The sequence below is a fragment of the Boeremia exigua genome (assembly GCF_020726555.1).
Source record: "Boeremia exigua strain MPI-SDFR-AT-0100 chromosome Unknown C7974scaffold_5, whole genome shotgun sequence".
Lineage (NCBI taxonomy): Eukaryota > Fungi > Ascomycota > Dothideomycetes > Pleosporales > Didymellaceae > Boeremia > Boeremia exigua.
Window position 1 is genome coordinate 1,388,199 of NW_025763522.1, and position 27,600 is coordinate 1,415,798.

At 55.8% G+C, this 27,600-nt stretch overlaps 7 protein-coding genes across 7 annotated transcripts; 3 read left to right on the top strand and 4 right to left on the bottom strand.

The window, feature by feature from the left end:
• The first annotated feature begins 48 nt into the window (after positions 1 to 48).
• Positions 49 to 1,934, top strand: C7974DRAFT_357738 (uncharacterized protein). Its single transcript, XM_046139624.1, has 3 exons — positions 49 to 480; positions 528 to 599; positions 651 to 1,934. Exons 1-3 carry the CDS (start codon positions 187 to 189, stop codon positions 1,806 to 1,808), a joined length of 1,524 nt encoding a protein of 507 aa, XP_045998155.1. The 5' UTR covers positions 49 to 186; the 3' UTR covers positions 1,809 to 1,934.
• On the bottom strand, positions 1,916 to 2,866 carry C7974DRAFT_170471 (uncharacterized protein). The gene has a single exon (XM_046136141.1). It carries the CDS (start codon positions 2,736 to 2,738, stop codon positions 2,022 to 2,024), a length of 717 nt encoding a protein of 238 aa, XP_045998156.1. The 5' UTR covers positions 2,739 to 2,866; the 3' UTR covers positions 1,916 to 2,021.
• A 594-nt stretch (positions 2,867 to 3,460) lies between these two features.
• C7974DRAFT_392671 (nucleoporin nup189) lies at positions 3,461 to 10,909 on the top strand. The gene is made up of 5 exons (XM_046141708.1): positions 3,461 to 3,957; positions 4,366 to 8,000; positions 8,139 to 8,366; positions 8,419 to 10,263; positions 10,317 to 10,909. Exons 1-5 carry the CDS (start codon positions 3,855 to 3,857, stop codon positions 10,428 to 10,430), a joined length of 5,925 nt encoding a protein of 1,974 aa, XP_045998157.1. The 5' UTR covers positions 3,461 to 3,854; the 3' UTR covers positions 10,431 to 10,909.
• Positions 10,887 to 12,741, bottom strand: C7974DRAFT_392673 (P-loop containing nucleoside triphosphate hydrolase protein). The gene has a single exon (XM_046141709.1). The coding sequence runs from the start codon at positions 12,578 to 12,580 to the stop codon at positions 10,925 to 10,927; it is 1,656 nt and encodes a 551-aa protein (XP_045998158.1). The 5' UTR covers positions 12,581 to 12,741; the 3' UTR covers positions 10,887 to 10,924.
• Positions 12,694 to 14,313, top strand: C7974DRAFT_170488 (uncharacterized protein). The gene is made up of 2 exons (XM_046136142.1): positions 12,694 to 13,282; positions 13,340 to 14,313. The coding sequence occupies exons 1-2, from the start codon at positions 12,925 to 12,927 to the stop codon at positions 14,005 to 14,007; spliced, it is 1,026 nt and encodes a 341-aa protein (XP_045998159.1). The 5' UTR covers positions 12,694 to 12,924; the 3' UTR covers positions 14,008 to 14,313.
• A 6,360-nt stretch (positions 14,314 to 20,673) lies between these two features.
• Positions 20,674 to 23,354, bottom strand: C7974DRAFT_433432 (uncharacterized protein; the record flags this gene model as incomplete). Its single annotated transcript, XM_046144921.1, has 4 exons — positions 20,674 to 21,979; positions 22,028 to 22,294; positions 22,355 to 23,100; positions 23,337 to 23,354. 4 exons carry the CDS (start codon positions 23,352 to 23,354, stop codon positions 20,674 to 20,676), a joined length of 2,337 nt encoding a protein of 778 aa, XP_045998160.1.
• Positions 23,277 to 24,670, bottom strand: C7974DRAFT_170566 (ubiquitin-conjugating enzyme/RWD-like protein). Its single transcript, XM_046136143.1, has 4 exons — positions 24,482 to 24,670; positions 24,341 to 24,435; positions 23,574 to 24,253; positions 23,277 to 23,522 (listed from the first exon to the last, which is right to left on the bottom strand). Exons 1-4 carry the CDS (start codon positions 24,544 to 24,546, stop codon positions 23,433 to 23,435), a joined length of 930 nt encoding a protein of 309 aa, XP_045998161.1. The 5' UTR covers positions 24,547 to 24,670; the 3' UTR covers positions 23,277 to 23,432.
• Positions 24,671 to 27,600: the final 2,930 nt, after the last annotated feature.

The window sequence follows — 27,600 nt, forward strand, 5'->3', positions numbered from 1 at the left end:
GACTGACAGCCGGTCCACCCAGATCGAGTAGATGTCATCGAAGTGAGTGCAGCCAATCAAAGAAGTGCCAAGACCTATTAACGATCCGATGCACTTCACGACGAACAATCCCGCCGCCACGCCCCCAGCAACGACGCCGCCCCGCACGCATCAATTGCACGAGCGCACACACACATCGCGTTCACGATGCTCGCACGACACGCTCCCGCCTCGTCGGCCCTGGCCGCGGTCACGCACCGTGCGCTGCCCGCAGCTACCGCCGCTACACGCCTTTCGACCGCCGCCGCCCCGTCACAGCAGCAGAAGCGCACCTTGGCGACAGTAAACGATGCCGCGCCCAAGAGGACATACGGAGGCCTCAAGGACCAGGACCGCATCTTCCAGAACCTGTACGGCCACCACGGAGCCGACCTGAAGAGCGCGATGAAGTACGGAGACTGGCACAAGACCAAGGAGATTCTCCTGAAGGGTGATGACTGGGTGGGTTGAGCTCAAACAGCAACGTGAAAGATTTCTGACGTGCATAGATCATCTCTGAGGTCAAGGCATCTGGCCTGCGCGGCCGAGGTGGTGCTGGTTTCCCTTCCGGTCTGAAATGGGTACGTGTCGCAATAGCGTGTGAGGGCATTGGACGAGACTGACCATAGTAGTCTTTCATGAACGCCAAGGGCTGGGAGAACGATAGCAAGCCCCGCTACCTGGTCGTCAATGCCGACGAGGGTGAGCCCGGAACCTGCAAGGACCGTGAGATTATGCGCAAGGACCCCCACAAGCTCATTGAGGGCTGTCTCGTCGCTGGACGTGCCATGAACGCTACCGCTGCCTACATTTACATCCGTGGAGAGTTCTACCACGAGGCCACCGTCCTCGAGCGTGCTATTCAGGAGGCATACCAGGCTGGACTCATTGGCAAGAACGCCTGCGGCTCCGGATACGATTTCGATGTCTACGTTCACCGTGGAATGGGCGCCTACGTCTGCGGTGAGGAGACCTCGCTGATTGAGTCGCTTGAGGGCAAGCCCGGAAAGCCCCGCCTCAAGCCCCCGTTCCCCGCCGCCGTGGGTCTGTTCGGATGCCCCTCGACCGTTGCCAACGTCGAGACTATCGCCGTTGCCCCCACCATCTGCCGACGAGGAGGCAGCTGGTTCGCAAGCTTTGGTCGTGAGCGTAACGCTGGAACCAAGCTGTTCGCCATTTCCGGCCACGTCAACAACCCCTGCACCGTCGAAGAGGAGATGTCCATCCCTCTCCGTGAGCTGATCGACCGCCACTGCGGTGGTGTCAAGGGCGGCTGGGACAACCTGCTCGCCGTCATCCCCGGTGGTTCATCGACACCCGTCCTCCCCAAGCACATCTGCGACGACCAACTTATGGACTTCGATGCGCTCAAGGACGCCCAGTCCGGTTTCGGTACTGCCGCCGTCATCGTTATGGACAAGTCCACCGACATCGTCCGCGCCATCACCCGTCTTGCCAAATTCTACCACCACGAGTCTTGCGGACAGTGCACACCCTGCCGTGAGGGTTCCAAGTGGACCCACCAGATCATGGACCGCTTCTACAAGGGCCAGGCTCGCGAGCGTGAGATTGATATGCTCCAGGAGCTGACCAAGCAGGTCGAGGGTCACACCATTTGCGCGCTGGGTGAGGCGTTCGCCTGGCCGCTGCAGGGTCTCATCAGGCATTTCAGGCCTGAGCTTGAGGCAAGGATAAAGGACTACGGATTGAACAACGGCGGCGAGGCGCTGGCTGGAGGCTGGGCACACGACGCTGGTAAGAAGGGACTGCTCGTCTCGCCAGGGCAGTAAGTATATTGAGGATGCGTGAGCGAAGATCAAGATGGAAGTAAGAGTCTTGTACAATGCATGTTCCTTTTGTTTGAGCTTTTCTTTGGGCGGCTGTATATAGTTTCTCAGCAAATCTGAATTAAAACTATCAACGCTTACATCCCACTCCGTCTCCTCCACACGCAAACACCGGACGCCGTGCTGAATCCAGAAAATCACATCAAGGAGCACTGCCTACCCGAGGCATATCCCGACAAACTCTTCCCTGGAAATTGCGTTGTCCCCATCCAAATCAAACTCTTCAATCATAGCAACCAGCTCGTCGTTCCCCAGCGTCTCGCCCAGTTCGCGCGCCACACGCTGCAAGTCCTGCAGCGTGATCCTCCCTTTCCCACCCTCATCAAACAACTCAAAAGCCCTGAGAATCTCGTCCTCGGGATTTCTTGCCAGTATCCGCTGCGCCATGAGCATTTGAAAAGTCTGGAAGCCCAGCAGCGGCCGCGCAGGAGGCGGATACGCTGCCTGTGCCGCTGCCCTCGCCGAGTCCCGCGCCGGCTGTTTCGAGCTCTGGTTCTGCGATTGCGCGGCTGTGCCGTGTGCGCGCAAGATGTCGAGGATCTCCTGCTTCGGCAGATCGAAGCCGAGCGCCTTCATGGCGACCTTGAGCTCGTGGTAGTCGATGTAGCCGTCCTTGTCCAGGTCGAAGAGGTTGAAGGCTTCGCTGATCTCCTCTCTCTGCTCTTCCGAGAGCGATGCTAGGGCCTGCGCATCCATGGCTGACGAGGCGAGGCGCGACTCGCGCGCTAGGCGTTCGCGCTCGAGGCGCTCGGCTTCGAGGCGCTGTGCGTTCTTCGGGGCCGAGGGGAATGCAGGTGTTGAGAAGGTTGGCGCGCTTGGGCCGGCGGCGGGGCGATTCAGACCGTAGCGAGGCTGGTTGGAAGAGGTTGCCATGGGTTGTGGGGTAGCAGTAGGCGTTCGCGTTGAGGGCCTGTGTGCAATTTGGGTGTTGTGCAGCGCAAAGCTCGGGGAATGCGATGTGGGGATCTGGCGGAGAAGAATGTAGGCTGTCTTTCGAGGTCGCAAGGTAATATAATGTAGATTGTGCGACGTCAGAGACTACAATGAGTTGTTTGTGACTTCTTTGTTTGGGTGTTGCGGGTTTGGATTAGGTCGACGCGCCATGAGTAGCGCGTTCGTGATGGTGGGGCTAGCTGCAAGTGGCTGGTTGACAAGCCAGTCTGCCCTGACCTTGTACCGTTGTATAGCTGGATTGAGGAGAGAAGATCAAAAGATGTTGGAGGCGCTCAGAATATTTCGATGAGCCGGTAAGCAAGGTCGAGGGTGCATTGCCCAACCTCAATGAGCAGAACCACGTCCACGCAAATCCCGCCCTCCAACAAATATTGCACGACAAGCTGAACGCCTGCGACTCGCATGTAGTTGCCTCACCTTTAACAACACATTGAAGCACTTTGAGCCAGACTGGTCTTTTGCGCGTTTGAAACATGTTCATCCGGGGCTGAGCATCTTATGTTGGGGCGAGACGGAGCCCAGTGCTCAGGCAGCAGCAGGTAGCAGCAGGAACCCGTCAGGCAACATATGGACAACCTCCCGCCGTGCTAAGTATTTGACTGGCTGCACCGTGATTCGTTGATTGCACTCGACTTTGTCATCAATCATCCTGTTTGTGACCCAGACAGCAACTCTTGCCGTGGTGAAGCTGCACGTGACCGCCCCTTAGCGCGACTGTGTAAAGACATTCGTGAGCGCAGCTACTATTAAATCGCACTCGTCGCCAGCTTTCTCTCGTTATCTAACTCTACATTCCAGCTGCTCTTCCAGCGAGCTCTTTTCATTTTGTGCACGTCTCGATTGTGGACGTCGCCGCGCTAGCTCGTTTCTTAGCGCGTTTTCTCGCAGCTCTGCGAAGCTGGGCCAGGGTTGCACCGACCTCACCCGTCCACAACCACGATCCTTTCAACTCCATCCGCGCCCGCGCGACCGCACACCGCGCATACTCAGTCGAGTCGACAGTAAAGCGCGCGCGACGCCTCGCACACGGCCAACATGTCTTTCGGCGGCGGCGGCGGCTTCGGTGGCTTCGGCTCCAACAACAACAACCAGTCCTCGGGCTTTGGTTTTGGTGCGACTAATAACAACACCTCTGGTGGTAAGTAGCGAACTCTCTCCTTGATTTTTGGAGTGACTGTCTCCCACGGACACGTCGCCAATGCGCGTCAATGCGACTTGCACCGCGGGCTTCTCGTGGAATCCTGTCTAACTCGTCCTTCGCCTCAGGCTTTGGCTCGAACACCGGGAACGCATTCGGCTCGAACAACAACACCACTGGCGGGTTCGGCGGTAACACAACGAGCACATTCGGCGGTGGAGGTACGTGGTTGCTTTGCGCGTTGCGGTCGCGTCCGCGCTTTGGCCTTCTGCGTTGCTGCGTCTGCATTGACAATTGTGGTTTCTGCTGCATGCTTCCGTCGTGTCTGGACTTTCGCGTTCTGCCGCCTCCTGCGCGCCGACCTCGTGATCACTGGTTACAAGACCTATACTAACATATTTTGTACAGGCGGCTTTGGTGCAGCGAACAACAATGCCACATCTGCCTTCGGTTCGAAACCGTTCGGCAGCTCCACAACGGGCGGCGGTCTCTTTGGCGGCGGCAGCGGCACAACAACAGGCTCGACGTTCGGTGGCTTTGGGTCAAACAACAACACCGCATCGTCTGGGTTTGGCAGTGGTGCCACTACTGGGACGAGCTTGTTTGGTGGCGCAAGCAAGCCTGCATTCGGTGCTGGCGCAGCAACCAACACCGGCGGCGGAATGTTTGGCGGCGGAAGCACGGGCGGGTTTGGTGCCAACAACACCACAGGAGGTTTTGGTAGTGGCGCCGCCTCCGGTGGCTTTGGTGCAGCAGCAACTACCGCAAACAATGGCACCGCGAGCACACCATTCCAGGCTCACACCGAGAAGGATGGAACATCCGCGACGCAACATTACCAGACCATTACCTTCCAGCAACCTTACATGAACTATTCACTCGAGGAGCTAAGGCTAGCCGATTACAACCAAGGACGCCGCTACGGCAATTCGAACGGTCAAGGCGGTGCATTTGGCCAGAACTCTACTTTTGGCGGGTTCGGCGCCAACACTAATACCAACACCACATCTGCGTTCGGCTCCAACACGAATACTACCGGCAGCGGCGGTCTCTTTGGAGGCAACAACACGGCAAACACTACCGGTGGGTTTGGACAGTCTGCAGGAGGCTTCGGCGCGAACAACACTGCGAACACTGGTGGTGGCCTCTTCGGCGGCGCGAAGCCAGCGACTGGCGGTCTGTTCGGAGGATCAAACACAACCACTACAGGCGCCACTGGCGGCGGCCTTTTCGGTGGCGGTTCGACAACAAACACAACTGGAGGTTTCGGTAGCGGAGGCGGTTTCGGTGCAAACAACAACAACACTGGAGGCGGTCTTTTCGGCAACAACAATAATGCAGCAAAGCCTGCATTCGGCGCCGCAGCACCGAACACTTCCACTGGCTTTGGCGGCGCCACCAACTCAGGCTTTGGACAAACCAACACCGGCGGAGGACTTTTTGGTCAAAACAACCAGGCCAGCGCTGCACCTGCCTTCGGTGCTGCCCAGCCGACCGCGAACTCAGGTGGTGGCCTGTTTGGTAACACCGGCGGCGCATTCGGCCAGAACAACACCGCTCAAGCACCAGCATCCGGCGGACTCTTCGGTGGCGGTGGTGGTGCTTTTGGTCAGAACAACCAGGCCAAGCCCGCAACAGGTGGTCTGTTCGGAGGCGGATCCACAGCAACCAACACTGGGGGTGGTCTCTTCGGTGGCGGTGCGTCTACGGCGGCTCCAGCAACCGGAGGCCTGTTTGGAGGCTCAACCACAAACAACAACACTGGCGGTGGACTCTTTGGAGGCGCCAAGCCAGCGGCCCCAGGTGGAGGTCTGTTTGGTGGTGGTAACACCCAAAACACAGGAGCTGCGGCTGGAGGCGGCCTGTTTGGCAACCTTGGCGGGCAACAGAACCAGACCAACGCTGGCTCCAGCCTCTTTGGTGGACAGAATAACCAGCCAAAGCCCGGCGGTCTCTTTGGCAATTCCACCACAAACAACAATGCTGGTGGCAGTCTCTTTGGCGGCTTGGGCTCGAGTACCCAGCAGAACAACAACATGGGTGGCTCTCTGTTTGGCGGTGGCCAGAATCAGCAGCAGAACCAGCAACAAAACGGCAACAGCTTGTTCGGTGCATCTGGAAGCTCCTTGTTGAACACCTCGTTGAACACCAACCCGTACGGAAACGATGGGCTTTTCTCCGGTCTTGCTACCCCCACTCAAAGCCCTGGCCCTATTGCCACGCCCCTCTCCAGCAGCCAGAAGAACAAGAAAAGCGCCATTCTGCCTCAGCACAAGCTCAATCCTGCCGCATCCACTCGTCTCCTTACGCCTCAGGCTAAGCGCACTGGCGGATACGGATTCACGTACTCTACTTACGGTAGCCCGGCTAGTGGTCAAGCTACGCCCAACCTCGGTGGCAGCCTGTTCGGCGGAGGCAGTCTAACGCGCTCACTTGGACACAGGACCAGTACCTCCATGAGTAACCTGCGCAACAGCTTCACCCCTGAGACCAGCATCTTGGCTCCAGGTGCTTTCTCTACCACCGGTCGCTCGTTTGGCAACGGAAGCCTCAAGAAGCTGAATGTCAATCGCTCCATCAACACCCGCATCCCACTCTTCGACGAGCCGTCACACAAGCGCGTGAGCTTTGCTGGTGGCGACGGCGATACATTGAACGGCAGCACAAACGGAGAGACCGCTCTCGTGGTACGCAGGGATGACGATGAACTTTCTCCTGGTTCTATGAATGGCGATGCTAGCCCTGAGCCATCGCGCCCCGCCATGCAGCAAGTCAACGGCAACGAGCTTGCGCGTGTCGCCGAGAACGACCCCGCCCTGACACCAAAGTCGTCCTCTGCGGTCAACGCTCAGCTTGGAGATGACCCTGAGCCGGGAGAGTACTGGTCCCAGCCGTCCTTGCAACAGCTGAAGAAATTGAGCAAGCAGGAGCTCAAGAGTGTACGCAGCTTTGTTGTTGGTCGCCACAACATTGGCCAGATTGAATTCCACCAAGGCGCGCCTGTCGACCTTTCAGAGACCAACCTTGACAAGCTCTTTGGTGACATTGTGCAGCTCAACCACCGCAATGCCACGGTCTACGGTGAGAACTGCACTTGTCTGCCAAAGCCACCAATGGGCACCGCGCTAAACCACCCATCGCGTGTCACTCTCCTCAACTCGTGGCCTCGCAACAAGGCCGGCAAGAAGGATGCGAAGCATTTGGAGCGCCTAAAGCGTGTTGCCGGTACGACTTTCGAGAGCTACAATGCCGGTAATGGTGGTTGGATCTTCACCGTGCCTCACTTCTCTTCTTACGGCCTCGACTACGAGAATGATTACAGCGACAACGAGGAGGAAGAGTCGAGTGAGCTGAGCCCCGTGCCCGACACGCCTGCCCACACTTTACTCAACACAAGCCAGATGACCAGCACACCCCAGCAGGACTCGCTTATTAGCCCCGATGGGTCCAGCCCCGACGACACCTTCGACTTCAAGAGGGGCATGCGCGCCCGCGCGAGCGTCCCCGGAGGCTTCGGCAGCGATCCCGCGTACGAAGAGTACGACGACGACGAGTCTCGCGACGAGTCTTTTTTAGGGGAGCGCTCCGTGGGTTCGCCTGATAGCCAGCAAGAAGCTGACTACTATGAGAGCGAATCCGAATTGGACCAAGACCAGAGCATGGCGGATTCTGTGTCCGGACCTATTCACACCACGGAGCCAGCAACCGCTACAGAACCAGATCCATTCAGGAGCACACTCAAGGCGCCAAAGTCAATTCTAAAGGCCAGCCAGGTCTTCAGGCCTAACTTTGGCACGCCCTCGAAGGGACAAGCCAACTTTGACGACGACTGGGCGGATCAACTTCAACGCACCATCAGTCCGAGAAAGCAAGACCGGGCTGCTTTGCGTGAATCCCCGAGTTACGATACGAGTCCCACCCTTGCAGCACAATCGATCAACGTGCGTCCCTTTGCGACACATATGGACTTGATGAACTCGCTCTTCGGCGAGACGGAGGAGGTTCAAGAGCCGCTTCCAAAGCGACATGGACAAGGCATCGAGGTTTGACTCCCCCTTCCCTAGCGTTTTCCTTGGTCAGATCTGTGTTGCATGCTGTGAAGCAATTTCACATTGACGCGTCGGCCATTGTATGTAGATGCAAATTTATGAGGGACAAGATAGCTAAATCCTTGTCTCCAGTTACCCTATTCGAAACGACCCAAGCCTTCCCTTGATCTCGACGACATGACCGACGCCGACAAAGACTATCACAACTGTAGCAAGCCCCGCTTCAGCGAAACCGGCGTTCTGGTTTATGGCAACAAAGGCACCAAGACCCTCGAAAGCGGCTCCTTTTCTACTGCTCAGCAACCACTCGCAGGTGCCACCAAGGACGTCCGTTTCATGAAGATGCCCACCTTTGACGATGTGAGTAGCCAGCCGTTCGGGCCGTCATAATGTAGCCACTAACCATATCCAGGCTTCGCCCGAGACGTTGAGCGTGCAGAAGCAGCAGACCAAGATCTCCACTGCCAATGGCATACCTTTTGCCACAATTATCACCGAGCCTGCACCAATTGAATTCTCCAGTTTGGCAAAGGCTGTTGCTGTCGACACTTCCGCGGGCGCTCAGGAACAGCATGCATGGCAACTGCTCTCGCTTCTGTTTGATGGTGCTGACAGGATCAAAATGCCAGCTGACGTCGACCCTGAAGACATCGAACGTTACAGGAAAGAGAGGCTGTCTGACTTCTGGAAAGCTTTGGTCTATAGCGACGCGCAAAAACATGCCCAAGAAGCAGCGACTTCTGAAGAGCGTGCAATTGCCCACCTGAGTTGCAACAATGTCGCCGAAGCTTGCCATGCTCTGCTTGAAGGCTTGGACCTACGGCTTGCTACCATGGTCGCACAGATAGGGGGCGATGCGGACATGCGTCACACCATGACCACTCAGATCGAAGAGTGGCGACGCCTGGACATGCTGGCTGAAATGGAGGACGCACATCGCGCTCTGTATGAGCTCCTGTCTGGTAACTGCGCGCAGGCAGATGGCAAGCAAGGAAACGGTCGTGAGAATCGGGCTGTCACATTCAACATCTCAAGCAGATTCGCTCTCGACTGGCGTCGTGCGTTCGGCCTCCGTCTGTGGTACGGCACGCTTGTTGACGAGCCTATCGAGCTAGCTGTGGCACAGTTTGCGGATGCTATCAGGGACGGGCTTGAGGACGTAAAGCCTGTGCCTTGGTTCGTCCGCGACAACACTGACATGGGCTGGGCTGATCCAGATGCGGCCAACCGTGAGGACCTGCTTTGGGGCATACTCAAGCTCTATGCTGCGACCAAGCTGGACATCCCAGCGAACGTAGAAGACGTCCTGGCACCAGAGAACGTCTCTGGCAATCCTTTCAACGCGCGCTTGTCGTTCCAGCTCTTCCAGCTCCTCCATTCTCGTCACCGAGACGAGATCGAAGAGCCTGAGCGTAAGGTCGGCATGCCCACGTTCCGTGGCGATAGTGAGGGCGACTTCCGTCGATCGTTCATGTCATCGACGGCCACCGTTACCAACAAAGACACGCAAGGTGCTGATCCTCTGGTTGAGCTTGGCGATAAAATCACTCTGACCTTCGCCTCATCGCTCCATACACCCGAGCATTGGACCACGGCTGTATGGGCATACATCCACCTATCGTCAGCAGCCATGCGTGAGCACCACATTCGATCATTGATCAGCCAGTTCGCAAAATCATTTACACTCACCGACTCTGACTCCACATACCGCTACCTGACAAACGAATTACACATTCCCGCAACCTGGCTCCACGCTGCTGCCGCATTGCAAGCCAAGACCGAGGGCGATGCCGTCCAGGAAGCCATGCACCTGATCAAGGCTGATGAGCTGCAAGAGGCCCATGAAGTACTTTGCCGCAAGGTTGGCCCCGATGCCATTATCTCGCGTGACTATGAGCCGTTGCGGGAACTTATGATTGGATTCGTTCCCGAGGAGACAGACAATCTTTCGAACGACGATGCGTCCCTTGCTTCTTCCCGACGCGGTGCGTTTGGTCGTGGGCCGGAGGGCGTTGCTGGCTGGGCGCAAGGTGGCCAGGTCTACCTAGACTACATCGAGCTCCTTGATCACACCGGTCGCCGCTCGACCTATCGCGTCGACGAAGAGCTCGAACAAGAGATTCAGCATCTGCTCTCTAAGCTGCAGAGAGCTCTTGAGATTGCTGCCCACGACCGTCTGGACTCTTGTGGCCTCGAGGAGCGTGTCGCGCTGATGGAGATCGCGGGCACCGTCGCTAACCTCGTCGCAAAGAGCAAGGTGCGTGCCATCTCCTCATTACACACTCGAGATCATAACTAACAGTAACACAGACGCTCAATCGTTCCCGAATTCTCAAGCTCCCGCTTACAGAAGACTTGTGGCTCAAGCACTCGTGCGACCTCAGCACGAGCTACTATCGCAACCTCATGGCAGACAGCAGGTAGAGTCTCCTGACTGCTTAGGCATTGTCGATTGTCGTAGGAAAGGGTTAGAAGTTTAGTTCTTCGAAGTGCAAGAGAGGATGGCGGAGGGTACGCAGAGTACAGACATGGTTAGGTTATTCGATAATTGGAGTTGGCAAAAGCGATAAAGGGAACAGGTGTATAGTAAGAATTTGTACAAAGACCGATAGTCTGTTCATCCTTGTTCCGTGTTTGCAAGTACATCGCGACGATCGTAACGACCGTTTCAATATCCTTTTTTGAGCCAACGCCCAAGCATAGAAGCGAACATGAATGTAGTGCAGAACCAACAGCGTTCTAGCAAGCTCGTCCGGCTACGTTGAAATATCGTGATCTGTGTGCACATATGGTGACGTCTGAAACATGTTGGCTAGAATTGAGTAAATACCTTTCAAAGACGGTGAACTGCGCGTGTCACAGGATAGTCTAAGAGGAGATGCATGGTAAGAGTGGATTGGCTGTAGTATCATAATCATCTAATCGTCCAACAAGTCCATGACCATCTGTGGGATTGCCTCTACACCGTGCGCATGAATTGCACTGATTGGCACCGACGACACGTCTCTCTTCCACGCATTCGCACGCCCACTAGGATGAGGCTGTGCACCGGTCCTCACATCTTCGAGATACTTGCGCAGTTTCTCGTAGTTCTCCTGCGTGCCCTCCAGATCCGCCTTGGTCGCGACAACGAGCCATGGCTTCGCAGAGATGGGCTCCGAGGTGAGGAACGGCAGGGGCTCGATCGAGGGGTCCAGGTCGGGGGTGTCGAGCATGTCGGTCTCGCGTTTGGGTTCGGGCATGTTGACGGGTCTGAACAGGACGGTCCTGCGCTCGGTCTCGGCGTTGAGCTCCTTGCCGCGCAGAGACTCGTACTCGGAGACTTCTCGCCAGAGCAGTTTGAGGGCCTGGACGGCGTCGCCGGCGTTGAGGTCGATGACGAACGCTAGGACTGCGGCGCGCTCGACGTGGCGTAGGAAGCCGAGACCTAGCCCCTTGTCCAGATGTGCGTCTTCAATGAGGCCGGGGACGTCGGCGATGGTGAAGCTCTCACGCAGCTCGCCGTGCTTGTTACGCTTCGTGACAAGAGGACGACCCTTGTGGTTGTCGAGAACAACAGTACCAACATTTGGCTGCAAGGTCGTGAAGGCCCAGTTGCCGACTCGAGCACGGCTGTTGCTCAGGGCTCGAAGTAGCGTGCTCTTTCCGGCGTTGGGAAGGCCGACAAGACCCAAGTCTGCAAGGATCTTCAGCTCGAGTTGGACCGAGATCTTGAGACCTTCCTCTCCTCTTGTAGCCATCTTTGGTCTGTTGTTGAAGGGTGTCATGAAGTTGGGGTTGCCCAGGCCGCCCATAGCGCCAGCTGCCAGTAGCATAGGCGTCTCCATGTGCTTGTCGAGATCTAACCACAACGGCGACTGCGGTTCGAGCGCAGCAAGATGCGACTTTCGAGGCTTCGGTAACTGAGGAAACTTCATCCTATTCAGTTCCGTGGGCACTGTTCCAGGGTAGACCAGCCATCTATCCTTTTTGTAGCCATCCTCTTCCACAACGTCGCCGTTTGCTTCTGCCCGCCCACGCTCCCTTTCTGCCCTCTCTGCCTCCTGAAGAAGAATGTCGACAGGGTCGTGCCTTTGTATTTCCCGCACAATGGTCCCCACCGGCACTTTGATCAGCACGTCTGCGCCTCTTTCGCCACCCTTTACTTTGCCCTGGCCGTTGCGACCTCGTCCACCCTTGATGAGACGACGTCGAGCGAGTTTATGCAATGACGTTTCACCGCGCACTGCCTGGATGTATATGTTCCCTCCGCTCCCTCCATCACCGCCATTGGCCGGCCCTTCTGGGGTGTACATTTCGCGCAGAAACGACACGCAGCCATGGCCGCCAGCGCCAGCTTCCAAGGTAAGGATGGCTCGATCGGCGAAAGGGGTTAAGGAGTAGTCGTCTGGCGTGGGGTCGAGCCGCGAGTAGTCAGACTGCTCGGTGGCTGTAGAACTACATCGTGACTGCGGCGGGAATCGTCTGTGCAGCGGACATCTGCGTGAAACGGCAAGGAGGGTCGACTCGGTGAATGCCGGGTAAAGGAACGGCGTGAGCGTTCCAGTAAGGAAGCCCGATCGAACAGAAGGCATACGTCACGGTTGTTGAAGGTTGATGATCAGGAAGGAACCCGCATGGTCGTGATGGCTTCAGTTTTGCGCGGCCAATCAACGCGTAGGAACTCCGAACCGTGCTCCCTGCTACTGGTACGCGCCTCTTTCCGCAAAGTGGCTGCTCCTGTGATGCCTCGGTCTCTTCGAACACTTCGTATGATATAAATTGCTTCTAGACCACGTTCTCGGAGTTCTTGGTTAATATCTGCTGCATAGTGCTTACGCTCCGGACAACCCTCCAACCTATCCTACGTCATTCATGGTTCACGCGGTCACACAAACCGACGACTTGACCTGAAACGCGCCAGCCCTGTGTTAGCAGTATGATCTGGTGCCTGACTTTGGCTGCTGCTTGCGTCGGCCTGCAACTGGTCGATCCTGCGACGTTCGGCATATTGGACAGTCTCCCTTTTGGTCTGCATCAAGCGACCATTTTCCGGCTCATCAAATGGGGTCTAGTTGCTTGGACTACCGTCGAAACCAATTCGGTGCTTAACAGCTGGGCCGAGAACAGGTGGATACGGAACAGTGCGAAGAACGACTGGGATTGGCCAAACGAGGTGGCGGTCGTCACTGGTGGTTCTGCCGGCATTGGTGCATGTGTGGTAAAGAAGCTCACATCATACGGCATCAAGGTCGCGGTCCTGGACATTGGACCGTTGTCGAGCCAATTTACTGATGGTGAGTATTAGCGGATTTGTCTCAGCATGGCGACTTGGGTCATTAACAACTCGGTAGTTGAACGGAAACTCATCCAGCACTACCAATGCGACGTTACCTCTAGAGATGAGGTCCGTAGAGCGGGAGATGCTGTCCGCTCTGACCTCGGTCCACCATCGATCTTGATCAACAATGCGGGTATTGGCAACGCTTACACTATCCTTGAAATCCCCACCGAAGCTCTGCGGAAGCTCTTCGATATCAATCTGATCAGCCAATGGAGCACCATACAAGAGTTCCTGCCTGACATGATTGCCCGAAAGAAAGGGCACATCATGAGTGTTGCCAGCCTTGCCTCCTTCGTGGCCCTTGCGGGGGCGGTCGACTACAGCGCTACCAAAGCCGCGCTCCTCGCTCTTCACGAGGGCTTAACTCAAGAGTTGAAGCACCGGTACAAGACTCCTCAGATCAAAACCACCATTGTTCACCCAGGCTGGACAAAGTCGGCACTCACGGCACATGAAGCCATCAAGGCCGGATTGAATCAAGTCGGCGCCCGTCTGCTAGAGCCAGAGAACGTCGCGGATGCTATGGTGAAGCAGATCCTAGCTGCGAAGAGCGGACAAATCGTTCTGGGTCCCGCCATCACACCCAAAATCCGCGCGCTTCCCATGTGGCTGCAGGAGATTATCAGGGACACTCAAGCGAACGTGGTTTCTGGGAGGGGATCGACTGCAACCACGTAATATCGTCTACTCAATTGCGACAGGTGCTTACAGTTTCGATCGCGAAAGAAGTCGGACTGCTATTTGGGGGCGAAAGAATGACGATGAGGGTGAGCGGCGGCATCGATGTGCGTAAGCAGGTATCGAGATGCGAATACCGTCTGCGCCTTGATGGCAAGCGAGTTTTGTGACTGTCCGGCGCCCATCAACAGTGTCAGCAACAATGTGTAGGTATTGCGATGCCTCGGCTAGCGCATTGCGAGCAGCAACCACTTTCCATTTCACGTCCGAATTCACACCTTTGATTGCCGGCACTGTGCCAAATCAATAAAACACACAGATGCGTTGTGCCGACGAAGGCTTGCATCTAAAGTTAGCTGACTGGTAGGTATTCTCGGACTACCACAGGGCTAAGCCTCATAAACGGACAGGGACCTTGCAGGTTCACTACAAGGCTAGACCAGAATTGGCCCGATGCGGCCAGCCACCAACAGAACACCGTCGGTGTTCGCACTCTAGGTTCGAGGCTCATAAGTATGCAATGCCGTGCTACCTGTTGTACGCTTCCTGGGATTGCAAGGTCGTTTTACTGCCAATACGTTGAATCATTCGTTTTTGATTTGCGACCATGCGATGTGGTTCAAGAGAGTCTTGCTCGGTTACTGCGCCGCTTCTTTAGCGGTGACCATCACCACTGCATTGTCCACCAAAGGTATCATCACTTTGTAGTGAGCGTTTGTCGTATACAAATTAACACAATCGCAGATGCCGCTCTACTTAAGAGACACCACACAATCGAGCGACTGAACTTTCCTACATTCGAGCGTCGCCAACAGCCTGCTGGAAATCAGACGAGCTCATCAGAAGCCTCGGAGCCGACTTCTAGCGTTACATTATCCAGTGCATTCGAATCATCCGATGTGCTTACAAGTTCAACCATTGTTCAGACACCAACAGAAGTCACCACTTTTGAATCGACGTTGACATCTGCATCTGTCCCCACATCGTCAGCAGAGGATTCCGAATCTTCTACTAGCAGCAATGGCGATGTCGTGTCTTCTTCAAGACTGATCAGCACAGAAAGCACGGCGCCTCTGAGCTCTGCAACACAACAATCATCCAATGCTCCAACTCAGCCAACCCCTACTTCATTGCAAAGCGAAGCCTCCACAACTTCGCTTCTTTCCTCGGTTGTTGATGTCACATCCATAATGACCTCTTCGGTGGACGAGACACAGTCTTCCAGCACTTTTGAAATTCCGTCAAGTGTATCAGAGCCTGTGTTTGAGCCAACGCCCACGGTGCCTGAAAGCATCTCTTCCGCAGAAGCCACCACTTCTACATTACCGACCTCAGCGTCAGTGCCAGCTGAGGAAACTGCACAGCCACCGCCCGATTCGGCCACCAGTCTAGCCAGTGACAGTGCGACTACCAGTACTGTCATAGAGTCCGTCAAGCCTTCTGCTCCAGCTACGTCAACACAAACATTCACTCAACATACCATCGTTACGGCTTCTGCTACTCCTCCTGCGTCCTCCGTCGATTCAGCCCCTACGACAACGCCTGTCGAGCAGCAATCAACTGCAGTCTCAGAGCCTAGTACAACAAGCCAGGTGCCAGTCATTCCAGAATCTTCAAGTATTCCGCAAGAGCTGCCAACCTTCCCAATCATTTCGAGTCTACCGGCAGATCCTTCAAGCATCCCACAAGAGCTCCCAACCATTTCAGTCGTTCCAAGTCTATCGGTAGAATCCTCCGGTGTTTCGCAAGAGCTTCCAACTAGTTCAGCTATTTCAAGCCTACCGTTAGAACCTTCAAGCGTTCCACAGGAGCTTCCAACTACTTCAGAGCCAGCTCCTGTATCGACATCTATTCCCACACTTTCATTCCCTGGCGACCAATCTAGCTCCGCCGATGAAACAGGATTTTCGACCTCAGAGCTACAGCCTACAACTGTGGCTGCAACTAGTAGCACAGAGATGGGAAGCAGTGTGCAGACGTTGTCTCCCTCTGCGATGGAACCTTCTTCGCCGCTACCATCGACGATCGGGCCGGATCCAACACCTACTCGGGAAGAAATATCAAGTGTGCTGGAGACACCTGAACCTTCTTCTGTAACAAGCGCTTTGGAAACTGTTACCACGCCCGTTGAGTCAATCCCGCAGCCTCCAATATCTTCAAGTGGCGATCAGTCTTTGAGTAGCATCTTCTCAGAGCCTACACCGATCATCACCGATGCTCTGAGTTCGCTCACGCCCTCTGTTATCACCTCAAGCCAATTAGCCGCTGTCACTTCCCTACTGCAGACTGGGGACTCTCTGAGCAGCGTACCACTACCGAGTAGCTCTCCACTCGGGGCCAGCTCGGGCATCGACGAGGTGTCGACCGCACCCAACCCCATTACCAGCTCAGAGAATCTTGATATTTCATCTGTCGCAACAACCGTGGCAGACACAATGCCGGCTTCCTCAATCAGCATGGTCTCGACTCAAACAGAACCATTGCCTGCTGAGAGCAACTCACCAATCTCTTCATTGCCGGATGTTGTGTCGACGGATTCCGCCAGCCATGTCGCCCCATCTTCGTCCATTGCAATCACGCCATCGTTCACACTTATTGGAAGCGAGACCGCGATATCAACCCCGGAGATCCCTATCTCCACAGGAGATCCTACGGTGAGCGTGACCTTGAGCGGGTCATCTGGGAGCGACACCCTTCCTTCGTTCGTACCATCGGAGACACTTGTCACCAGTGCGATCGCTTCTGCTGTATCCTCATCCGAGGGTCCTACTGGCCTCCCGCTCATATCGTCTTCCCTGACGCTCATATTGTCTAGTGCACAGCCTAGCCCCTCTGAGCAACCCCCGACCGCAACATTCACCCCATCGCTGCCAACCTTGAGTATGGGAACTCCCTCAGGCCTATCTTCCCAAAGTCAAGCGTCGTCTACTCTTCGACCGGGATCCACAGGTACCTTTCTCTCGTTGACTCTTGACGAACTTGATTCCCCCACAAGCTCCCTTGTGAGTGGAAGTCCGACTGGTTCATCGCAAAACCCCACTTCAGTCGCAGGCTCAACGACAGACACCATGAACGGCCCGATCCCGACATCAGAATCATCGGGCTCGAATTCTACGCTCCTGCCTTCCAAATCTACTTTCGGGAATAACCCGACACATGTCAGCGCCTCAAGCTTCGCGTCTTCTGCCGTGTCTACAATTACGAGTACAAGCGGGATGCCTCTGCCCTCATCGGTCATATCGAACGGTACCCAGACTCAATCCAGTGTATCCTTCAGTTCAGGGATCATCACGGCCACTTTCTCGACAGTATACATCTCTACTGTTAGATCAAGTGCGCTCGATATGAGTACAGTCGCGTTCTCTCTGTTCAGCTCAGTGACGGAGGCTGCGGTCAACCAAACGAACATCCGAACTTCAAGCGCGATGTCAGCCACGGTTTCTTCCGGAAGATCAAGTATAGGTGTACCTGCAAGCGAGTCGCTTACATTGTCTACCAAGCCTAATCCTGGCGCAAACTCGACTTGGTCATCACCAATGGGGCCATCATCAACCGCTACAGTCAGCTTGCCTGGTGGTCTCAACAGTACATCAACTGGTACAGCAGAGCTAGGCATCACCTTCAGTCGCTCAGCGCTACCCACCGACGTTGGTACTGCTCCCACGTCAAATGGAACAGAAATGGAAGCCCTAGAGACATCCTCCATGCACAGTGCAGTCAACTCAACTGTTCTAGGTCCCATTGCTTCCACCACGTCGGATAGCGCTTTTAGCACTGGAACGGAGTTTCCAAGCTCGACGTCGACATCTGGATCCGACGAGGCATCGGCTTTGGACACCGGCGGCTCAGACGGGTCAAAGACTGCTCATGCTCCTACCGATACTCCAAGCCAAACTGCTGTTGCAGGCCCACCTCCGCTCACTAACTCGCAGACTGCCGGCGTCGCAGTAGGTGCTACGACTGGTCTTCTGATTGCTGTCGTTGCGGCCATCTTCCTTGCCCGTCGGCACCACGCAGCTAAATATGGAAAGCGTGCAAGCACAGGGTCCGTCTATCCAAAGGTTGCTTATCTTTATGACCCAAAAACGGGTGGAGACGATGGTGATGCGGAAGCTCTCATGTCAGGCGGTACAGGCGGAAGTCCTCCAAGCAGTTCTGCAGCAAGAGCAGGCCCAGGTCCTAAGAAGCATATGCAGCGTCACAGCACGGGTACAATGCCCACCACTCGCTTCGCAAATCCAGGCAACCCACTAGGAGTGTCAGTTCACGACCCAGCAGCCCCCAGATACTCCGAGTTTGCACTTCTAGACACTGCAAGAGCCCTGTCTGCTGCAGTTGCAGGTTACGGTGCTGCCGCAAGACACTCAACTTCGTTCATTAGATACCGATCGGGCGACACGGACGTGTTCAGTAACCATGTAATTCCTTCGCCAACGTTTGCTCCCTTCTCCCCAGACGACATTCGACGGCCAGAGTTGAAGTCGCCTCGAAGCGCGACTGATGACAGAGGCGAATACTCACGAATGTCTATCAGCTCGTATGCTTACCTCAACACGGCTGCTTCAATGTACCCGCCAATCTCACCCTACGGTCGTCCCTCTGCTCAAGGACCGTCGCCATTCTCCGATCCGAGGCGACATACCCTGGACAGTAATCCCTATGCCGACCCATTCGAGCACGACCTACCTCTCCAGGTCGACGAGCGGAACCGCACCTCCGACAGCGTGACTGTCTTCGCTGGGTCGCCAAATCTGATGTCTCCGCGGACCCCACGAACCCCAGTAGGACCAAAGCTACCAGTGAATCAACCAAATGGCAGGAGTGCAGCGAGGTCACTACTCAGCCCAGTTGCAAAGTATATGCACCAGGCTCAGGAAGTCAAGATACCGCAGAAGAGCGTCGGATCACCTGTCCTAGTACAGGTAGGCCGATCACCAGTGATCAAACCATTCTCTCCTCCGCCAGCTGCACCTGAGCCCCGTGGGTGGGACGACATCAAGCGCCTCTCCGAGAAACGATTCTCCGATGAAGAGAGTGTACCGCAGCCACTTAAGTTTGCATCTCCGGTTGTTCAGAGGAAACCTGTCGCTACGGGACACGTTCGCACAAAGCCATCTTTGACAGGGGCCGGGCACACGCTGTTGGCTGGAAACGGCCTGCCACTGACTGTCAACATACCACACATGTACAAGAAGAGTGTTGGACTCGACGTACCGAGGGTACATGCCAGGCCCGATCCAGCACACGAGGTCCTGTCCAGTGATCCGGTTGTGAGAGAGAAGAGGAGCAGGGAGCTGAGGTTCGCAGACCCGGCACTGATTGGGAAGGAATTTTGATTGCCTTCACACTTCTTAGAAGCGGGCAAAAAGACATGGTCATTTCCGTAATATCTTAGGTTCAGCGGTGTAGATTGGTTTCACTTTCTTTCTTGTTACTTCCCGTATATTTTTCCGCACAATACCCAGCCGTTACAGGCGCCTGTAGGAGTAGTGTTGATAGAAACCTTGCACTTTTACCTTGTTCAACTCTCTGTGCGGAAGAATGTGCTCTTGGCGTAGATGTTGGTGGCGCAGGGTCAGCCAGCTCGTATCTCTTCGGTCTCCGAGCAGAGATTCGACCGCGAAGTCTTTCACAGGCGGGACATGGTTCCAGCCACCGCCATCGACCACCGACTCAGATGACCCCGACTCGCAACCCTTCCGCAGACTCCAACCCAATGGTCACACACGCCTTACCGACATTCAGCCTACCATCCCGTCTCTGGGACTCGGCTCAGAGCACCCTCGATGCATCGTGAATCGCTGATGACGCCCTCTGAAACCTTGTTCCCTGCGACAGTAGCCCCAACGCCTGCCAACGCCCCAGGAACAGCCGGTCATGACGCCACAACGGCGAGGCAGCCCGTCTCGCGCGCAGGTGGCAAGCCAGACATGAGGAGGCGTGTCGGTCTTGTAGCCCCGAGCCACCTCGCGGCGACGGCCTCGCACCAGACGCCTCGCGCCTTCGCGAAGCATGTCTCTGACACGAGGCTGGCTACGCTAAACTCTCGCGCTGCTCTCGCGCTGGCCCCGTAAAGCCGATTGGCCGCGCCATGCCGCCGAACCACTGGCCTTTCTGCGACTCCTTGCAAAGTTTCCCCGTTAGCGCATCTTCCCATGTGCGTGTCCTGTGCGCGGGGAGGCTAGAAGAAGATTGCCGTTGCTTTCCATTTATGGCTAGAAGTTTGTTGGCTTGCCTGTTTCGCTTTAGTGAACATTGGGTCCCAGGAGATTATTAAGGTTTGGCACAAGCTTTGGCGCACAGATGGGCTGCAGAGGAAGATTTCGTATTAAAGTTGGTTTGCGTCACGGTGTCAACTCCGCAATATAGACAGGGGAACTTTGCCGCTCCGTGGAGATGTAAATTCCGCGAGATTATGCAGCGGCATAAACATTCGATTCTTGCGTCTACCCGTGGACCTAAGAGCGGTGGATACGACCTCCGATAGACATGATACAAACGTTTCAGACCTCCAACTTGACGCGTAAACATGCGCACTCAGCACATGGTTTGTACTGCCCTGACTCTGAATGTCCAACCTCATACCTGTTCCTAGCCAACGGTCACGAGACCACAACTCGGGAGCAATAAAGTTCAGCCCATACCGAAGTTTCGACAGCTGTCATTTCAGCCAAGTCGCTCCAGGCCATGCAGACCGTCAATCAGGCCACTTATTTCCTCCTCTTCAACCATGGCAACACCGTGACGCTTGTTGCTTCTTCGGTCCCACATTTCTTCGAAGCGCTCATGGGGTGAAGTTTCGATGTCGATCGGGCCTGGACACAATGGCAGCCTTTGGCGATGCTCTTGCTCGTACTCGAGGACTCGCTGGTGATGTTCGAGCTCACAGACCATGTGCTGGACGAACCTCTTCAAGGGTTCTTGAATTGGAGCCAGGGTAGGAAGTAGGGAGTTAGCCTCCAGCCGAGCAGCCTTTGCGTCGAGCTGAGCAAACGCGTGGAACAATCGACGCTTTTGTACCTCAATCGCGGTATCGTAGGGACGCGCCAGACCCCCCAACTCACGAACAACGAGAAACGGTGTCTCTGCATAGTTCCAACAGTCTGCTCCATGCCATCTGCTCCGGTGATACAGTTGGACATCGAGTATATGTACTTTCACGGCACCTACGGTCACGGCGTTCTGCAGTTGCTGCCTCAAGTCTTTGATGTCCAGAGACGAGTTGAAGATAGGATTCTTCGACTGCAGATCGACAGCTTTGGTCGCAGACCTTGTCGTGCGTACCTTGACGAAGATTGTATACACCTGGCCAACACGCAGGCTCGCAATGTCTTTGCTGCCTACGCATTTAATGACTTCGCATCCATCTCTAGCTCGAATGTCAATACAAATTTGGCTTATCCCCCCCGCAGGCTTGATCGAGCGAGCGTATTCCAGGATCCGCTTCATGTGGTAAGGAAGGGACTGGATATGAGTCCAGTTGCGGATGAAGACGTTCTTGCAGCACTCTTCGCCGCATTGTATATCGCTGAGGCCAGGCAGCCGACGGAACGGGAGAGGTGCGGGATTGATCTGATGGATGTAGAGATCCGGGCAAGACTTTGACACATCGTGCAAGATGTGGGAAGCCGGAGAAAGGAGTACAACATGGGTACGTTGCTCTTTCAGGCCATGCTTCTTGAGAGACTTTGCTATACCCAAGATGACCTCTGCCATCGATGGATTAGGACGCGGAGGTTTCCATGCCTGTGTGCCGTACTTGGCAATAGATGTGCTCAGGCCACGGAAGATCTCCTCCGTATCGAGGGTATAAGGCGAGATCGGAAACAACAGATCCGGTCGGTTACCAGTGACAGCTTGGTGGGTGCAGTGTGTCGTATAGAGTGCTACGCGGTCACCCTCGCGGAGATTATAGATTGCGCTATTCACGGCATCCAAAGCCCTGCTCAGGCACTCTCTGCTGACATAGTATCTAGTCGAGTTCAGTTCCACAATGCTGGTTAGTTGACACCGTACTCACGAATTGTCTACGACAAAGATGACATCAACGTTGCTGTGTAGAAGCGACATTCGATTGTGAAGAGCACCTTCAACTTCGACAGCAATCCAAAACTCTTGGTGCTCCTGTTCGAACAGCTGGGCTACCTCCGAGTAGACTCTGACAGCGGCTCGTAAAGTGGTCGGGCTCTTCTCATACATCCTGAAGTCAAAGGCTTCTTCCTCGTCGTAGCAATACTCAGCGGGAGATGGAAGTCGTCTCGTGATGCCGCCCGCAATGGAACCAAGTCTGACAACGCTGTGCAGGTCAATAATCTTCCACGAAAATGACGCATTGCGGGCAGCTTACTCGCGTGCATTCCTCTGAATGTATGCCTCTACGGCATCCATACTGGGCTCTTGCAGAATGTCCTCGCCAAAATGAGTGTCGCGTAACGTGGGCGTTACTGGACTGGGTATATCACCACTGCCGTTGGTCTCGTTGGTATCCGTACGTCGCAAGCGTGAGAACCCTGTGAACAGCCGCAGTACAGAAGTACGACGTCTGGTGGGGACATTACGGTCTTCTATAACTGGACTCTCGGAAGCCTCTCGCGCGTTGACTGCAACAGTACCGGAAGCACTCGGTGCGTGCGTCTGTTCCTGTATGTCTAACAAAGGCCAAGGGGTGCTTACTCCTGATGCAAGCCGACCAACTGGACCACCATCATATGCTTCGTCTTGGCTACTGTAACGCAGGAAGCGAGGAGGGTCTCCCATGCTGGAACCTGAGGCCGATGAGCGGCTTTCTCTGTTCTTGCGTATAGTCAGAGGCTGATTCCTAGGTAGGCGACTGACAGGCAAGGGCGTTACGGTCCAAGTTGACGGCACATCGAGCGAGGCTGCCCAATCGAGAGAAGGCGCTCCAGCTCCATTGTCAAGCGGGGACCAGAGGTTACTTGTAATCTCATCGATGATGTCGTCGAGGGGGCCGCATACATACTCGCTGACAGGGGTGGACTTACGGAGTAGCTTGCGGAGTGTTGTTCTCCGTGGTTTCTTCTGTATATGCAGAGGCGGCGGACAAAAAGATGTGTGTTGGGTGAGAGACGAGGCCTTCAGTGTTGCTAGCGCCATAACAGACGCGTCGAGAAACAAACGGACAGCGTGTCGCGTTGTGTCCCGCCTTCACCGTGAGTAAACAAGAGGTGAAAGCGAAGTAAACAGGTTTCTCAGCCAATTGCCAAGGGAAGCGCGAGGGAAGAATAATGGGAAGCGTTCTGCTGAGCAATGGGAGCATGGAACGGTGATATTAGCTATCGATGTTGTTGGTGTTTCGAGGATCGCAACACAGCTTGCGTGGTGGCCATCTCGAGTCAACCTCGACGGAAACCGCGACCTCGACGCGTCTACGCCGTCCCTGCCGACACGGGGTGAATTTGTCGTGTTCATGCCTCCGCTGTTCTCGTGGTAGCCACGTCCAGCCGGCTCTTCATCACAGCTACCGTCTCGTCATCATCAACTTGCTGGAAGCGAATCTGGATGGATTAGTGAGCGGGCAGGAGAGGTCATGTCTGATGGAGACTTACAATATCCTCTCCGGCCCCCGGTCCGTACAGAACAGACTCCGAGAGGCTAGCATTGACGGCTCTCTTCACACGATCCTCCCAGACACCGTCCCAGTTCCACTCCCCGGGCCGTCGATTCCTTCCTAGAGCCGTTCCCTCGCTTGAGGTGGTTGAAATTGGACTAAGCGGTTGCTGTGGTGGTAATGCCGAGCTACGAAAAGCTCGCCATGCATGATACGCGCCTGGATTCGCGGCCGCTTCTAATGAGACAGAGTCCAGCACTGTCTCCTCACTAAACGACGACCGGATATACTCGAGGACAGTCACCATGGATACACCGGTAGTACCAAACGAAGTCCCGACACCGCCTAAAGCCGCAGGCGTTGCTACAGGTCTGCCGTTTTGAGCTGGACTGCCCCCCTCTGATCCACTCGCACCACGTGATCTCGCTCCAGACTGTCGCGCACGGCCAAACCAGTGTGGGAACCCATGACGCAGGCTGAATCCACCTGGGGGTAACCGTTCCTCGTCGGTTGCGCTAACAGTGTCTGTGTCGGAGGTAGCAGTCGTGTGAGTGTAGGTCGTGAGTGGCGTGAGCAGAGGATGAAAGACATCGGTTGCAAAGGTCACGAGGGGTGGGAGCGCTGGAAAGCTAGACGGAAAGGATATCTGGAAGCGCAGAACGGCGGGAGCATATGGACCTGTCAGGCGTGAATACGACGAGAAGCTGGTGCAGGAGGCAGGCACGGCGTCGGTAGACTTTGCCTAGCTCTGCAACATCTGACTACCTTTTCGCACAAATATGACACCAACCCACAGCGACGGATCACCGGGTGTAATGCTCACGAAAACACCATCAAGCTGTGCGTGCCGCAGGGTAGAGCTATTCACGGTTAAATCTAACCGCCAAGCTGCTGACCGCGACCTACAACTCGATGAGCAGATGCTGCTTTCGGAACGACGACAGCGTCGGAGACGAGCCGGATAGAGACATGGTTCACACGAGTGGTGCTGTGCCTGTACAAACGTGCGGTGAGGTTGCAGGAGCGTTGAGGACGATCGGCGCGGGCTAGCGAAGTGGGTCCTCTAGCCGCTGCACCTCAGCACCTGTCACCTTCAAACGCACAGCACCATGAACTGTGCCTGTGTCATAGCCGCAATGGAGATGAGCGCGCATCACGGGCTCACTGCAGCACGACCTCCAACTGCCGACGTGGCAGTGCAGCAGCACTGATTGTGGAGACGCACAGTGGTCGGAGCAGTGGTAGGGCCGGATGTGGTCTCCGAGGCTGCAGGTGCTCATTTGGCCAGAGAAGGCACCACCTGGAGGCATCGCAGTGCCACCACAACAAACACCATACGTCTCTGCTCGGCTCTTGCTGCCCACCCTGGTGCATACACGTTAGCGTCCGCGGCGGCAAGGCTCCTGCGGGCACTTCTGCAAGCGGTCGCAGAGCGTTCGGTGTGCAGTCAGTCTCGAGCTCACACAGTGTTTTGCATACGAGGTCCTTTTGAGCGCCAACAGGCTCCACTGTATACGCGCCGAATGTGACGTGACTCGAGACGGTGGGACATACAAGCATCGCGTCGTTGCTTTTGCTCACCGTTCGTCAGACAATTAATTGCTGATGTTCACGACATATTGTCGACCCGGGTTTGTGGAAACCATGGGCAACCGAGAGAAACACCGAATTGCGATCGTCCTTCATAATTCAGGCGGCTTGGAGACAGGTTTGTCCTACGGCTGACCGCCTGTCGTGCAACCCGACGGCTTTGAAATGCGCTGGCTCCAGTCAAGACGAAACATGACAGAGCAGGCTGCGACGGCAGCACACGTTGTTACTGCCGCGCCTCACGTGCCACGTTTACGCATTGGTCGACGGCAGACGTGAGCAGTGACTCCTGCGAGGAGATCGGAGAAAATCGACCCACGCTGTCGGGTCCGTCATTGTCTCGTTTCTCAGAAAAGCGTTGTCGGCAGGGCCTGCCCAAGGCTAACCCCCGAATCCTCTGGATCCCCACGAACCACAGGGGACGCGAGTGCACGCAGCTGCTTATGGCATGCGGCCTCGCGGATGCGGATGGAAAGTTTGCTCGACGCGTACACAGAGCGACAGCCTCCAAGGCCCCTCACCGGAGGATTCGCGTGGAGCAATCACACCGCAAGGACCACAAGCCTCGCGCGACCAGAAGACACTAAGAACGACTGGTTGTCTCAGAGTCTTCTCAAGCCCCTGTCCATCGTGTTAATCTCGCGTGGAATCTGCAAGCCACCCTGGCCAATGGCTGCATCGGCGCCAGCCTTACGTCTACTGCCCACACCGCCACAAAAGCATTTTGCTTGGCCGGGATTCGGCGTCGAAACAGCCGTTGTGCCTCGCCCGTTTTTGCGTCGTCGTGGGCCGGTCGCAAACAGAGCGGCTGCGACAGCTCAGCTCGCAACACGCGACGGATGCCCATCCCGGCTGCGCCAGGAGGAACACAGCGCATTATCGAGCTGGGCAGCAACACAGCAGCTACCAAGTACATGCCAACCGCAGATGCGCGCAAGGGCGCTATCAGCTGATGCGCCTTGGGCATCGAGGTTCACGATGTCTATTAAACGATGACGGCAGGATGGGTTCGGCAGTGGCCAGCTACGAGCGCACTAGGCCGCGTCCTGCGAAGCCGGTTGGTCCAGGAGGCTGGCGGAAACTCTCAGATCACGTTGACAGCAGGGTTGCGTGGAGATGATACCTGGGGCAGCAAATGGAATGGCCGCAGGTGGAGTGCCAGGGAGCGGTCTGGGAGACGCGAAACGTGCTGCGTCCTTCTTTCAGCCATCTGGAGCGCGCGACTCGTGGGCTGAAAGCGCTGATGACGCTGAGCTGTCTCGTTGTTGGCCGCAGCAAGGCAACGCAGAGGCTACTGATGCGCTGCAGCGCACCGCGTGACGCTCTGAATGGGCATACTTGGACGACGTTGCGGCTCTGACCTGGTGCAGATACACCGCCATTTTTGGGTTTCCGGAGCAATCACGGTTTGACGCAGCGATGCCAACGCCCATTACCAGCAAGGCATGTTGCACGTGTGATTGGCCAGAGCTTACCGGAGCTGGCTTCTGGAAAAGCAGGCGGCGAAGACTCTCCGTCCTGACTCGCAAGCTGTCAAGAGTCAATTGCACCGCAAGGTTCTGCCCCTGAGGGCGAAGAAGGAATTTGGCACTGAATAGTGTCCACACCGGAACCAAGTCCTATTTGCTCCCGGGGAAGATGGAAGCCGTGCCGTTTCCGTTTACGGCCCTCAGCGGCCAGCGACAGTCGGCACGACGTTCGCACATTTCCTCGTCTCGACAGGGACCCCCGGTCCTGTATGATGCAGCTCTGAAGTTACAGTAGGCTAGCGTCTTTGAACCGTATCCGCGGTTTTGGACTAACCACAACCCGCATCTTTTTTTGCCGGGTCGGGGACGTGCGCGTTGATCTTCTTCGCGAGTTCCAAGTCATCGCACGACGTCTCAACGCTCTCGCAACTCTCCCTAAGTGACCTTACTCGATCAACCCTAGCCTGCCCAATGTCGTGGATTCCGCCCAACCCGGTCCCAGTCTTGTGTGAGGCACACAGGACCAAAGCGCCGCCAGCCCTGGCCCTCGCTCAGGGGTTACAGCTGCGGTGTTGTTTTCGGGCACAAAGTTACCCATCTCGTCCGGTGACCTGGAGTCACAATTGACGTGAGGCTAGTAGCGATATGGCTGCCAGCACAGCGCTGTCCTGGTCGCCTACCGGTAAACTGTATGCTGTGCCTGTGCAGCCATGGCATCACGGCTCCGCTTTCATTTCACATTCGCTGGTCCTTCCGCTGCCCTATCCGCCCAGACTGCGTATCCATATCCACTACAATCACCGCCTGTTTCTCCGTTTCCTCCCCGCTGCCCTAATCCCTGCACGTCCCAGCGGCCCATCCGCTTCACGACGCCACTTAAATCTTGTCTGCCCTATATACTCTGAGACGCTCGCAGCCAACTTGTTGCTTTGAACTCACCCTCGCCCTCTCTACCCTGGAGGTACC

Coding starts and splice junctions, on each gene's coding strand:
- C7974DRAFT_392673 (XM_046141709.1), bottom strand. CDS start 12,580: ATGCCTTCTGTTCGATCGGGCTTCCTTACTGGAACGCTCACGCCGTTC.
- C7974DRAFT_170488 (XM_046136142.1), top strand. CDS start 12,925: ATGATCTGGTGCCTGACTTTGGCTGCTGCTTGCGTCGGCCTGCAACTG. Junction 13,283..13,339: donor GTCGAGCCAATTTACTGATG/GTGAGTATTAGC, acceptor ACAACTCGGTAG/TTGAACGGAAACTCATCCAG.
- C7974DRAFT_357738 (XM_046139624.1), top strand. CDS start 187: ATGCTCGCACGACACGCTCCCGCCTCGTCGGCCCTGGCCGCGGTCACG. Junction 481..527: donor TCCTGAAGGGTGATGACTGG/GTGGGTTGAGCT, acceptor TGACGTGCATAG/ATCATCTCTGAGGTCAAGGC. Junction 600..650: donor TCCCTTCCGGTCTGAAATGG/GTACGTGTCGCA, acceptor TGACCATAGTAG/TCTTTCATGAACGCCAAGGG.
- C7974DRAFT_170566 (XM_046136143.1), bottom strand. CDS start 24,546: ATGTCTCTATCCGGCTCGTCTCCGACGCTGTCGTCGTTCCGAAAGCAG. Junction 24,436..24,481: donor CAGCATCTGCTCATCGAGTT/GTAGGTCGCGGT, acceptor AACCGTGAATAG/CTCTACCCTGCGGCACGCAC. Junction 24,254..24,340: donor TGTCATATTTGTGCGAAAAG/GTAGTCAGATGT, acceptor CACGCCTGACAG/GTCCATATGCTCCCGCCGTT.
- C7974DRAFT_170471 (XM_046136141.1), bottom strand. CDS start 2,738: ATGGCAACCTCTTCCAACCAGCCTCGCTACGGTCTGAATCGCCCCGCC.
- C7974DRAFT_392671 (XM_046141708.1), top strand. CDS start 3,855: ATGTCTTTCGGCGGCGGCGGCGGCTTCGGTGGCTTCGGCTCCAACAAC. Junction 8,367..8,418: donor AGATGCCCACCTTTGACGAT/GTGAGTAGCCAG, acceptor AACCATATCCAG/GCTTCGCCCGAGACGTTGAG. Junction 10,264..10,316: donor ACCTCGTCGCAAAGAGCAAG/GTGCGTGCCATC, acceptor ACAGTAACACAG/ACGCTCAATCGTTCCCGAAT.